Here is a 12,686-nt window from a genome sequence, read left to right as displayed (position 1 = left end):
CCCAGCTCCTAAAAAAAGAAAAGGAAAAAAAAAAAAAAACCAGACACTGGTTATTTCATAATTATGGAGGTGAGAGGCCTAGAATCAAAGTGCTCATGGAGCTACACTGTCTCTGAATCCCAAGGCGGGATCGCTGTGCCAGCCTCTGCTGCTCATCTCGGACGCTCTTAGGTCTGAAGCTTCGGTTACATCCCTACCTTCAGCCTTGCACAGCATCTTTCTTAGAAGATCTTCACCCACATCGCATTAAGGGCCCACTGCACTCCAGTGGGACCTCGTCTTGACTGATCGCATCTATTACAAATTTACTTTCAAATGCAGTCACGCTCTGAGCAAGGGGTTTGGACCTCAACCTGTCTTACAGAGGAAGGTAGCTAATTCAACTCTATAACACTAATGGATGGTTACAGGGCATGAAAAAGAACAGAGACAGAGAACAGGTCTCGGTCCATTCCTGTCTTTACTCTCAACTCGAGGCCTCATTTTGTGAACCTCATTTTCTTCCTTTATGGAAGAAAACCACTGAATCCAATATTACCTAACTTACTTTAAGTCATAACACTCTACCTTTTATGGATAATTATAATGAAAAATGACTTCCACCAAGGAAGTTTGAAAAACATCCACTTATAATAATAACGGCTAGAATTAATAAAGGAATGAAACTTCATGGGCTTAAGACAGCTTTAAGAGATTGTGAAGATTTATTGATGGAGTTATCTTGACTGGGGCTTACCACTTGGAAGAGACTTTAGACAGAGGGAAGATTGGAAAATAAAATTATAGGCTGGGTTCTGAAGTTTGATAGACAGGCAGAATTCCAACAATAGTAGAAAGGAATCCTAGGCCATGGCAGGATGAAGTATAGTTCAGGACTTAATTATCTTAGTAATCTTATTAACTTGAACCTGAAATCTTTGGAGGTGGGGTAAAAACAATTCCACCTTATACTTTGCACTTGGTATAAATAGCTAGTATTAAGGCCACATTTACTAAAGTACTCTGTATAACAGGTTAAATATCTTTCATGGTCTCAGAGAAAAATCAAAACTTATATCTAGAGAAGGAACTGTGTGCCTAAAGGTGGTATATAAAGGACACAGAGGAAATATAAGGGTGTTTAGATGCTAAAAGCACGGCAATAGCTCAGGAATCAATAGGCAAACAGGATGAGATAAATGGCTCAAAATATGCATTGTATATACTTAAATGGTTAAGAGTATACATTTTATAGCATATGTAAATAGTTTTACCAACATTAATTATTTTTAAAAGGATTAAAACACAGCGCAAGAAAGAAATACGATGAATGCTGTGGACGCTCCAATTTGGAGCCAGTCTTGTGACTGAGTGACCAGCCTCAAATCTGGTCAGGAGCCAGATCACTAAATTTAGAAAGGACAAAGTAATCCCATGGTTCAAAACCATATATCAGTATAATCAGAAGACTGTAGGAGGAAGTCAAGTCTTATCATTAAAGTAGGAAGGTCGAGGAATTGTTGGTGTCATCATATTTAAATGTGCATAGGCATTTTTACCACTCTAGACAGCATAGCAGAGAACGGAAGGAGTAGTTGATGAGTGACGCATTCGTTCATCAAGGAACAAAACAAGAAGAAGCCGAGGGATGAGAGAGGGAGATGTCTATCTCTATCATCGTCATGGGAAGAAGGGACATGAGCGAACCTTGAAAATAAACCATCAATTACTCAGAGATCATGGGATATTTCTATTGTCCTGCTCTGGTAGAGAGGGAAATTTTAAGATGTTTTCTTTAGTAACGAAAGATGCTTCTAGAGGAAGGAAGAAGGTGAAGGTGTCTAATTATTGATTGTTTGTCGGGGGTAGCCAGGAGAGGAATTCAAAGGCTAGAATGGGTGGAGATGACCAGGGAGTAATCATAAGAGAAGCAGTTAGAGTGTCTGTGAAGGGAACGAGAGAAGGAGCAAGAACGGTAGGCAGATTTGTCCTGTGCTAAGAAGCTTGTGGCTGTGTTATCCTTACAAGCATGCTTATTGGGCCAATGGAGATGCCTGAAACTTCTTATAAGTAACAGAGTAACATGGGGCCAATCCTGAAGGAGACTGAACAAAAAAAAAGTGCTTACAAATGATCAAGGAAGGCTGGCAAAAGAGATGTTTGTTTAATCAGCTTCCCAAGCGGTCTCTCTTTAGTTCTACTTGGCTTCAGTTCCTTTTGTAACTTGTCTTCTGGAATATTTTCTCATGAATCAATGTGTGCCCACCTCTGCATTCTGTAGGGATTGCCCTATACCTTAGGAGTTCAGACAGAGAATTATGCACACACTATCAACATCTGGGCTTTTATTAGATTTTTTTGCACATATGTTTGAGAGCACACACACACACACACACACACACACACACACACACACCACATGTGCATGCACCGTAACAGTTTATTAAGGTACACAGTGTTTTTCATGTAGGATTTTATGCTTGCTGCACCTTAAAAATAATCTCCAGGTCCTTCTTGCCTCCTCTCATTACCTCTAAAGAATAGAATTTATCCATTTTCTGGCATTACACTTACTCTGTCTCGCAATGGCTTCTATTGCTGTCACCAGTATCGTACTCGTTTCCCTGCTAGTATCAATAAAAATTTATACATTGAGTAAAAATGGATGAATAAATGTTGAAAAAAGGATCAAGGAGAGAAAGAAAATGAGAAAGTGAAGAGTTTTTTTCCAATTGAAGAGTAGAGTTCTCCATGAGACAATTGCAAATATTTTTTTTTATTAAAGAGATCAAAGTCATTTTCTGAGGGGTAGAGCCATGGAGATGTGTTGAGCAGATGCTTAGACAGTAAAATGACTACCACTGCCATAACAATTGTCATTAGATTTCTGTGCTTCCCCAACCTTCTGGTGGGTGACTATCACACCATTCCTGTGGCTTTCAGACAGGACTGTTTTTCCTGTACCCAACCCTTCACACACACACACACACACACACACACACACACACACACACACACACACACACACACACAGAGAGAGACAGACAGAGACAGAGACAGAGACAGAGAGACAGAGACAGAGATAGACACAGAGAGAGACAGATAGACACAGAGAGAGAGTGACAGAAAGAAAACATTCTCACTGCCACTAACTCTTACTCACATTATATATTTAAAAGAAGGGGCCATTTCAAACAATTTCGTACTGGCAAAGTGACACCTATGTAGGTAGGTCCTGACAACCCCTAATGGTTGCCCTAAGAATCCAGTGACTTTGGATGGATACCAACCAATGGAAGACAGGAGAAGAAGAAATCAGGGTCTCCTCTGGCTTCTAATGTCTAAGATTCAGCAGCTGAAGACAGCTTCTCTGTATGTGACACCAAAAAGTGCCACTGACCTTTCAATCCATCCTTCTTTCTCCTTTTTTTTTCCTCCACTTTGGTATTCCTGAGATTGTGTTTGCCAATAAAGTGTCATCATATAAGAGTTTATCTAACTTCCTGATGCTACAAAACTTGGACTAAACAAGACATTTTCAAGACATCTTCAAATGCTAACTCTGTTGGTTATCTTTGCAAACACAAACACAACGGACTGGAATATGTTTAGTGAAGACATTTGCTTACACTGGGCTGTGCTGGATCCCGGGGGTAGTAAAACGTACACAGACCAGTCCTCGAAACTGAAAGGAAAGTGAGGAAGACTTGAAGCTGCAAACGGTCCAGCAACAGTCTAAGGAATAGTAGTCCTCATTGTGTAGGCTCAACAGGAGATAATCAGAAACACATGGCTCTCATGAGTCTAAACCCAGTCCCCAAATAGCTGTGTTTCCAATAGAGGAGCGTGGGCTAAGGAGATCTTACTCATTGTGTCTGTTTATAATGTAATGTCTTTGGTGTTATGCAATGCTAAGGCATCGGCTTCCATGAAGTAGAGAGATCTACAGAGGAACGCACCTCAGGGAAGACAGCATAACTTTTATAATTAAGTTGGAATGGGCTTAAGACGTAGCAGATTATTAAATAATACTCAAACTTCCAGTGCGGAGAGAAAAATTCAGAAGAAATGACAATATTACGACTGCTTAGCAGGGCACATTGGAAAGGACAAATGGAAAAAGGCATTAAATTTGGCCGGAACGAGGGAGCGTGATTCCTTGTGGAAAGTTGGCAGGGCGAATCCTAGGATCTCACTGGCACTGGGAACAGTTTTAGTGCTGAATCGAGTCCCAGTGGGGAAGGTGTGGAAGGCAGTGTTAGTGTCTTCAAGTTTTCCAACTCCACAGTCCTCTGTTACTGGGTGGAGAGAGTATAAACAGTCTCTTCTGAGAAGGAATTGCAGCTCCAAAGACCAGTAAACCCTTCTGCTTATTCATCAATGACTGACAACTGTGATTAGAGAAATATTCTGTTATCTGCTAGTCTCAGAGTTTACCCCAAACACAGCTCTGTGTCATTTTTCCTTTGTTTGTTTTAAGATTCTCATTTGGACACTTAATTAAGATTTTTTATTCATTTTAGATTTACTTATCCAGACCAAAATTATATACTCAAATTTATGTACACAGAAAGCCAGACAAATTTATATGCAGTTAATTAAACATTGAAGAATGCAGTGGTCTTGGTATGTTTTTAGTTCTGAGATCTCTATAGACACATACACACAAGAGTTTGCATGAAATTTCCAGTGTTTGGAGATCTTTTAAATAACCAAACACACTTTATTTTTAAAATGTAGGTAATAAAGTCCAGTGGTTTTAAGCATCTTCTAAAGGTGTTTATAATAAAGGAGAAAAAGAAATGAAGGATTCAGGTAAGTTGAATATTTTGATCTATCAATAAAAGTAATCACAAACTTCGAAATATACAGATAAAAACAAATCTGTAAGATATCATATCTAAAAGCCACTTGTAGGTCTAAACACCCACCTAGACAGTGTCTCACTGGTCATTTCATTAGTGACTTTTAGTGGTAGGAACCAGGCATTTTTTTAAAATGATCTATATAGCATTCATAGATTGTTTTCTCTCTCCACATTAGATATCTGAAGGAATGTTTAATCATTGCAGATGTTATCACTTGATTCCTTTTGGAAGATAGGTGATGAACAGGATTTGTTGTTTCTGGTTTTAAATAAAGCCTACATGACAACACCTTCCTATCTTCCTTGCTGTCAGTGGGTTGCACACATTAAAACCAGAGGCACAGAGTAAATGTTTGGAAATACCATTTTTTTTTGTACTGACTGAACTATAATTTTGAATTTAGAAACTTGCTTGTGATTTTTAACATTTAAGACTGTGAATCACTTGGAGGCCAAAACCATCATGCGTTTGGCATTCTTTTGGTTGAAGAAAATGCTAGAGTGAATGTTTTGTTTTGTTTTGTTTTTACACCAACAGCCAATATGTTTCAGATGTTTCCCAAGGAGCAGGAGTTCTGAAGCTGAAATGGAATTTTCTGTGACAGTCTACAAATAACAGTTAGCATATGTTTAAGTTACAAACAAGGCAGGAATCAGGAAATGCTTAGTAAGGAAGTAAAGGAGGCTAAAAGTTAATTAACAAAATATTTCCATCTAAATTTCCTAGAAAACATTTAAGTATTTAAAAAAAAAGATGCTCCTCCTCTATTTTTAAAGGGCATCACTATTACAGACCACCAAAAGGTAGCTTTAAAATGAAGGAAAAGTAGCTTTGAAATCAGTTACATCTGTCATAAATCCAAAGTGTTCAAGAAAAGAATAATAAAATGGAAAGTTATAGTCATATAAATTACCCGAAAGTATATACTTCTGTGATTTCATAGCATTTAGGGACTGACTCATACCGAAGCTTCCTTTAAAGATGGCTCTGCCCTCATCGTCTGCCATAATTTTCTCTGTCCATGAGTCAACGCAATCCTCATATTTTGCTAACAAAGAATACACTCCCATGGCAGTCTTCAAAAGCTAATCATCTCCACTGTGATTTGGTGTGGGTTCTTCAAGTCTTAGCTTCAGAAATGGTCAGGCCAGTGTTGAGTTTGTTTTTATTTAGGGCATTATATTGCGGTGGGAACTAAGCAGATTGACTACTGTGGGATGTGGCAGGGCATCCTGCTAGCCATGTGGACCACTTGAGCATCCCTCGGTGACAGCCAAATTGGGTTAGTTAACAGCAACGCTACACACTTCCTACCTACTTGGGTTATGAGCCTGAAACGAAATGAACAGAGTCTATAGAACACCACAGTGTCCCCCCGAGGTGTTGGTACTGACAACAGCGATCATGCTCCTACCCAAGACAAGATTTTGCTCCAAGTACAACTAAGCAGGCTCAGAAACTCCCCCTATGTCTACACAGATAAAAGGCAGTTCCTGCAGATCCCAAAGGTATCTTGCTGTATAATACTTCAAGGGCCACCCACTCGGTGGGCTTTCCATCACGACTTCTTGATTAATTAGTTTTTCATCTTTTTTTATTTTTCTTCTTTATACTTGGCAGTGAAAGACCTGCACTTGACTGGCAGGCCTGGACATAGTGGAGTATTAAAGCAGACATTTTATGTTTTCTGGATTTGTGTTGTTCCCTATACTTTACAAGTAAAAATAGTGAAACCCCTCCCCAGTAAAAATGATTTTTTTCTCCAACATTTTGTTTTCCTTCCTTCCTTTTTCCTTCCCTTCTTCCTTCCTTCTTTTCTTTTTCTTTTTTACTAAACAGTGTCTTATGTAGCTGAGGCTGGACTCAGGCATAATGTAATTAACCTAGACTGGCCTTTAACCCTTGACCCCCTGTCTCTCTGCCTTTCCAGTACAGACTATCAGTAGTCCATCACACCAAGCATAAATGCACACTTTAAATAAAAATGCCTCATCACTTAACACAGGCAGGCCCAGAACTCTTCATGTAGATCAGGCTGGGCTGGAGCTTGGCATAATTTTCCTGCCTCTGCCTCCTGAGTGCTTAGAGTCCAGGTATGGGCCCAATATGAACAACTAAATAGCATGTCAATTGTTCTTAAGAAACCTATAGGACTATTCTTTTAAATTCTTCAGAAATGAACACATTAGTTTTAAAAACAAGTCACCAATTCAGAACCAGGTCTTGAGATGGAGTTCTGGAGGAGTTCTAGAATTTGGGAGTCTTGGCATTCATACTCTTGGATTTAAGGAAAGAGATACAGGATTTTTTTTTTTTCGGATTTTTAAAACTAGCTTTTGTTTCTGATGTAGAAATCCTCAACTCTCTTAGACTTCTAAAGTTTTAGAAGCTATTTTTCTCTCGCTGTAATGAAGTTAGCCTCTAAAAGATAAAGGGCAGAACTCTGTAGGGTTAGGGAGCTTAGCAGCTTATGTAATTCATCTCCCAGTCACCAGGTCACTCTGGTCTGTTTATACTCTGGCTCGCTTTCGGACCTCATGGAAGTTAATTTTAGTTTTGCAGAAAGGAGAGAGAGGCCGACCAGACGCCCAGGCTAAACTCAGACTTACCTTCCTGATTTCTTGAGCGTTGGCAGAGAGAAGGAAGCACCGTTTGTCCTGCGGGTAGTCTTTCTCACATCTGCTACCCTGAGTTTGAGAGGGGGTGTGTGGGACAGTCCCAGAGACCTCCGCTGCAATCTTCTTAGTCCCTCTGAGTGTTAGGGTCTGGTAAAAGAGACAGATTGCCACCACCAAACCCACCAGGAAAGGTCGGGGGCAAAATCGCCGGCGACAAAGGAACCCAGGTCGACAGACCATGACCAGTCCAGGTTCACTTGGCCCCTGGCCACGTTGTCAGTATGAAAAAAACACACATCTGTCTTGCTTTTGCACAATTCTAATCAAGTTCGCCCCATCTCCACTGGAGAACTTTCCGAAAGTTCATGCCAAAGATTCACAGGACCCAGCGGTCAGAGGTGGTTAACAATAGCCCTTCCATGAAGGACAGTAAGAAGTGACTGCCCTGATTTTTTTTTTTTTAAGATGTCAAAATAAAGATAGTTGTAAGAAATCATCCAAATGCATCCCCAGCTGCCAAGAGTTCCTTCCGGCAATGTCTTACTTCCATAACATTCTTAAACTCAGGAGTTCAGCTTGTCTCTTCTTTGGGGGCAAAAAGAAAGCACAGTAATGCGGGTCTGAAGGCAGAAACCAGCCCTGAGAGACGCAGCCGATTAAACGCGGAGAGCCTGTTGCACAGCTGGGCGCCGGCCAGGTTGTCCTAGCAGTTTCTCATTTTCCCTCCGCTTTTAAAGCCATCCCGCTCTCAGCCTTTTATGTTGCAGAACTGCTTCCTTTCGTTCAGTTTTAAATTGCCACTTGGCTGCTAGCGTTCACGGCTTTTAACATAAAAAGAGGGTGGGGGATAGCAGTTTGGATGTATGTGGTCACTGTCAGGGTTTTGCTTGCGTTTGGTCTCATTCCGTTTCAAGTTCAAAGTTCTGTGTACTTACTCAGTTTTCATCCTTTTAGCCAGATTTTTTTTTTTCATGATCCCCTTAATGGATTGCTGATGAAAATCACTTGGGAGGAAGCACCCAGGCGTAGGACTCCACTTCATCTCACTCTCACGCACGGACACACACGCGCAGACACGCGGAGACACGCGCGTGCCGGCTGCACACAGGGCCGAGAGCCGGAGGACCCGGGCCATCCCTGCCACCCAGGCCGAGCGGGGCGGAGCTAAGCTAGGACTTTTCTGGCCTTGGGGGCTGTCCGATCGCACTATGAGCTCGTCACCAGCAAAGGGTGCATAGAAACAGCAGTTAGACATCCTAACTTGGAACGTGGCAATCTATCCAGACCTGCAGAATTAGAAACATACTTGATCTCTGCTCTTCTCTGTCACAGCGTTTTCCTAATACAGAATAACAAATGGCTTCTAGTCAATAGATCCTCAAGTTCGAGGAGGAGATGAAGGCCGACTCCGAGCTAACTGGGAGGTTCATCACTCCAGGGAATTGCGGTTACGCTTAAGCGGACAAGAGAGTCATCAGGACAGTCTGGACCACAGACTAGGAAACATTCCACAGTCCGTGTAGCTAAAAGTCCCCTCTCCATTCCAACATAGAGTCCTTCCGCTGTTACTACTGCTCTGAAGTTTTCCCATTGCAAACAGCCTGATGCTATTCAACTGAGCTGACTGTAGCAGCTTATTGAAGTCCTAACTTTTGCCCAGGAGAAAGGGGTACCCAGCAGGCCTTTTAATTCCATGCCAACCCTCTCACGGGCTTTGTTAACAGGGCAGACTGGCAAATTTCATCACTGTTGGCTCAGCAGGGTGAGAGACCATCGAAAGAACCTCCAGGTTCTTGCTTTGACTGCTCTGGGAAGGACTAGTTTAGGCTCATGGGGGACATTCTTTAAAGACTTAAATGGTTTCATACTTTAGGTCTAACCAAACTTCTTATAGGCAGACTTTAACCCGTGAGGCCACACCCCTAGACTAAGCCCATGCCAAAGGACTCAGCTATTAGACCCTAATATTTTGTGAGAGGGAGTGCCCCCTAGAGGCTCACAGCTACAAAAGATTCAGAAAAATGGACATCTCTTGCTAGTAAGAAACTTAATTTGAGTCAGCTGGGGATAGATGATGGGAGAAAGGAAAGAAAGGAAGGGAGGGAGAGAGAGAGATTTGAGAGAGAGATAAAGAGGAAGGAGGAGGAGGAAGAGAAAGAGGAAGAAGAAAAGAGAAAAGGAAAGGAAAGTTTGCTCCCTAAAAGCAAACTAATTTGGTCATTATAGAATAAGCATTAACTTATCTCAGGTCTATTTACATGAAGTCTATAAATTGTTTTACTACTCTTTGATATATAAATTCAAAGTCTTCAATACCATGAGAAATAAGGGAATGGGAGAAAATTAGCCTGGTTTTTACATGCAGACATTGAGAGGGCATTACTGTCCCATGATACAGAGTTTTGGTGGCTGTAATATAATCTAAGGGCCAATAGGAATTACTAGACCTCTAAATTGGAATGTCTTCTCTGCTTATGTGGTAAAGCTGTTTACTGGGTGTTATGAGCAATATAGATAGTTATTAATTATTAACGCTAGAATTCAGAGGAAGAACCCTTTTGGGGAGGGGACATTATTAAGTTGCTGAGTCATTTTACAGGAGAGGAAATTGGATGCTAACTGGAATTGCCTTTAGGTGGGGAGAAAGGAAAGGCAGCAGACCAGAAAATCTTTAGACAATTCTGCAGCTCTCCTTTTGGCTAAGAGGAATCCAGAAAGGCTTCCAATAAGTCGAAGAACTCAATTCCCTGTGTTCAGCACAGAGTCCAAAGAGCAGAAGACAGTAGCGATAATATTAGAAATATCATTAATATTAGAAATAGAAAGGGTTAGTTAGAAGAAGTGTGTAACAAAGAAAGCACAGCGCCAAGTGGACTGAGACTCCTGGGACCACATCAGGTATCAGAGGCAGTCCGTCATGGACATAGATTATAACATTCACCACCTCTTACAGGCTGTTCTGAAATAAGTGCTTTGGAATATGAAGTCTAAGTCTATCATTTGTGGGCTCAGTACCCACTCTGAGTGCAGTTGGCCCTGGTGAGATGGCCACAGACGGCACCTAGGCATTCTGAGGCTGGCAGATGGATGAGAGCGGATGCACAGACAGCACCTAGGCATTCTGAGGCTGGCAGAGAGCGGATGCACATCTGTCAGCTGTAAGAGCCCCAGGCTCAGCCCTAGCAGAGCTTAGGATGTGGTGAGGTGTCAGACCTGTGAGGAGATCGTTTAAATGGTGAGCCACAAGGAACACAAAAGAAGCAGACACAAACTCTTGTCACTAATTGTTCTCTTTCCACCATCCTTTGTGATGAAGGGGAATAGACATTTTGAGAAGATGAACTTGTGGGCTTTAGCCATGCCTGAGATCCAAATATCTGTGTTCTCAAATTTACAATTTTAATGGCTAGATGGAGATATTGGACATATTAAGGCAGCACCATGCAATGTTTCTATGAATGCATATAGCATGTTATCTAAGGTGATTTAAACCTATCCATTGACTCAGTGCTTCTCATTTCTTTGGAGTAAAAACATTAAGAATTCTGCCTTGTAGCTTTTGTACATATGGCCTGTAGTCACTCTATTGTGCAATAGCACATTAGAGATCCCTACTTCTGACTGTACTAATTATAACTCGGTCCTGTGATTAACCCTCCCATTCAGTCTCTCCCCATCCCTCATCAGTCTCTGGTGACCAACATTCTCCTCCGCTTGCAGGTTCCTCACAAGTGGGATCACACAGTCTTTACTTTTTGTAACTTGTCCTTCCCCCACTTAATGACCTCCAATTCCACCCATGTAGTTGTAAATCACAGTATCTCGTTCTTTTTTCTGTCGGAACGACGTAAGCACAGTTCACTGTCTTCGCTCGCCAGTTGAAGACTGTAGTTGTTTCCGTCCTTGGCTGTTGTAACTAATACAGTAAACAAGGGTGTGGGTGCCCTTTAAACACACTGTTGTATCCTTGATTCTATACACAGCAGTGGCTTTGAGTGACTATCTAGTAGTTCTATTTGCAAACTTTGGACGAACTTGCAACCCCTTTCCCCACTAGCTGTAGTAATTTACATTGTCACCAACACTCCACCTTCTTACTGCTCTCACCATTTTGGTCTTGTACCATGACCATCCTAAATGGGGGGAGGTGACCTGACCACTCTCCCAGATACTAACAAGTGATTTGACCTCTTCTTTTGACAAATGTCTAAATGCAACCAATTTTTTCAACGGAATTGTCTCGTTCTTTGCCACTGAGTTCTTCGGCTTCCTTCTATATTAGTTATATTTGAATGGAAGGCTAAGCAAGATTAGAGTCTTTACAGGAAACAATAAAGACAGAACATACTGGGCTTAGTGGTGCGAGTGGGAGGGCATATTTGTGGGACAGTTGTGAACCTGGGATTTTGACATTGTTTCCAATCAGATGCTTTTGTGATCTAGTTCATAAAGTAACGATCACACACACACCACATACACACACACACACACACACACACACACACACACACCACACACACACACACACACACACACACACACACACACGTCTTTAAAGGTAGGCATTTAGCAGCATTGAGAGGATAGTGGTAAACATGTACTTTAATACCAATGTTGTACAAAATAGAACCGTCTTCCACCACAAAACAAAAACCTTTGGTGTTCTTCCAACACATAAAACATGATCTTTTATTGGTTTCCGGGTATGGTCTCAAGGTGCTTGACTTTGACTCAAATAATCAATGAAGGCTTATTGTTCGCTTATGACGATGGGGATCAGACCCAGAGCCGTGCTAGGTAAGCGCTGTACTGCATACCTACCTGCAATCCTTGGGCTTTTGTTTTTGTTTATTTTTCATTTGTTTGTTTTTGGATAACAAGGTCTCCTTATATGGCCCATGGAGACCAGGAGCTTGCTAGGTGCCTCCTATTTCAGCTTTCCAACTGCTTAGATTATGAAAAAAATGCATTTTTAAGGTATTGGTTTTTAAAAGTGCAGATAAAAATATGTGTAAAAAGATTTCAGTACTGGATCAAGGACTCTGGGAAGGTATATGGCTTGCTGAATTCCAACCTCATCATAAGACCAGGGGCATTGTGATCAATAGCTGGCCTCAAAGGTCACTTGATGATCCAAAAGTTTTGTTTCTGCAACACATCTCAATGTGAATATCCCCTCTGTTGCAGTCTTCTGAGCCCTGCTCGTTTACTTCAGGGTAGA

The 12,686-nt window shown here is 41.4% G+C and overlaps 1 protein-coding gene across 3 annotated transcripts in view; it reads right to left on the bottom strand.

The window, feature by feature from the left end:
* Positions 1 to 8,632, bottom strand: part of Cped1 (cadherin-like and PC-esterase domain containing 1) — a 272,944-nt gene extending 264,312 nt beyond the window's left edge. The window contains exons 1-2 of one of the 3 annotated variants that reach the window (XM_039108607.2): positions 8,401 to 8,631; positions 7,457 to 7,612 (exon numbers count right to left, since the gene is read on the bottom strand). Coding sequence is in view for 2 of the 3 variants with exons in the window: in XM_039108608.2 (XP_038964536.1) it covers positions 7,457 to 7,705 (249 nt within the window). In the remaining variant the exon portion in view is untranslated. Of the gene's footprint in view, positions 1 to 7,456 lie in introns of all 3 variants that reach the window. The other 2 variants (XM_039108608.2, XM_002729287.6) reach the window with 2 other exon arrangements.
* Positions 8,633 to 12,686: the final 4,054 nt, after the last annotated feature.

Source organism: Rattus norvegicus, chromosome 4, assembly GCF_036323735.1.
Source record: "Rattus norvegicus strain BN/NHsdMcwi chromosome 4, GRCr8, whole genome shotgun sequence".
NCBI lineage: Eukaryota > Metazoa > Chordata > Mammalia > Rodentia > Muridae > Rattus > Rattus norvegicus.
Note: the sequence above shows the minus strand (reverse complement) of the source record. Positions and strands in the feature narration are given on the sequence as shown.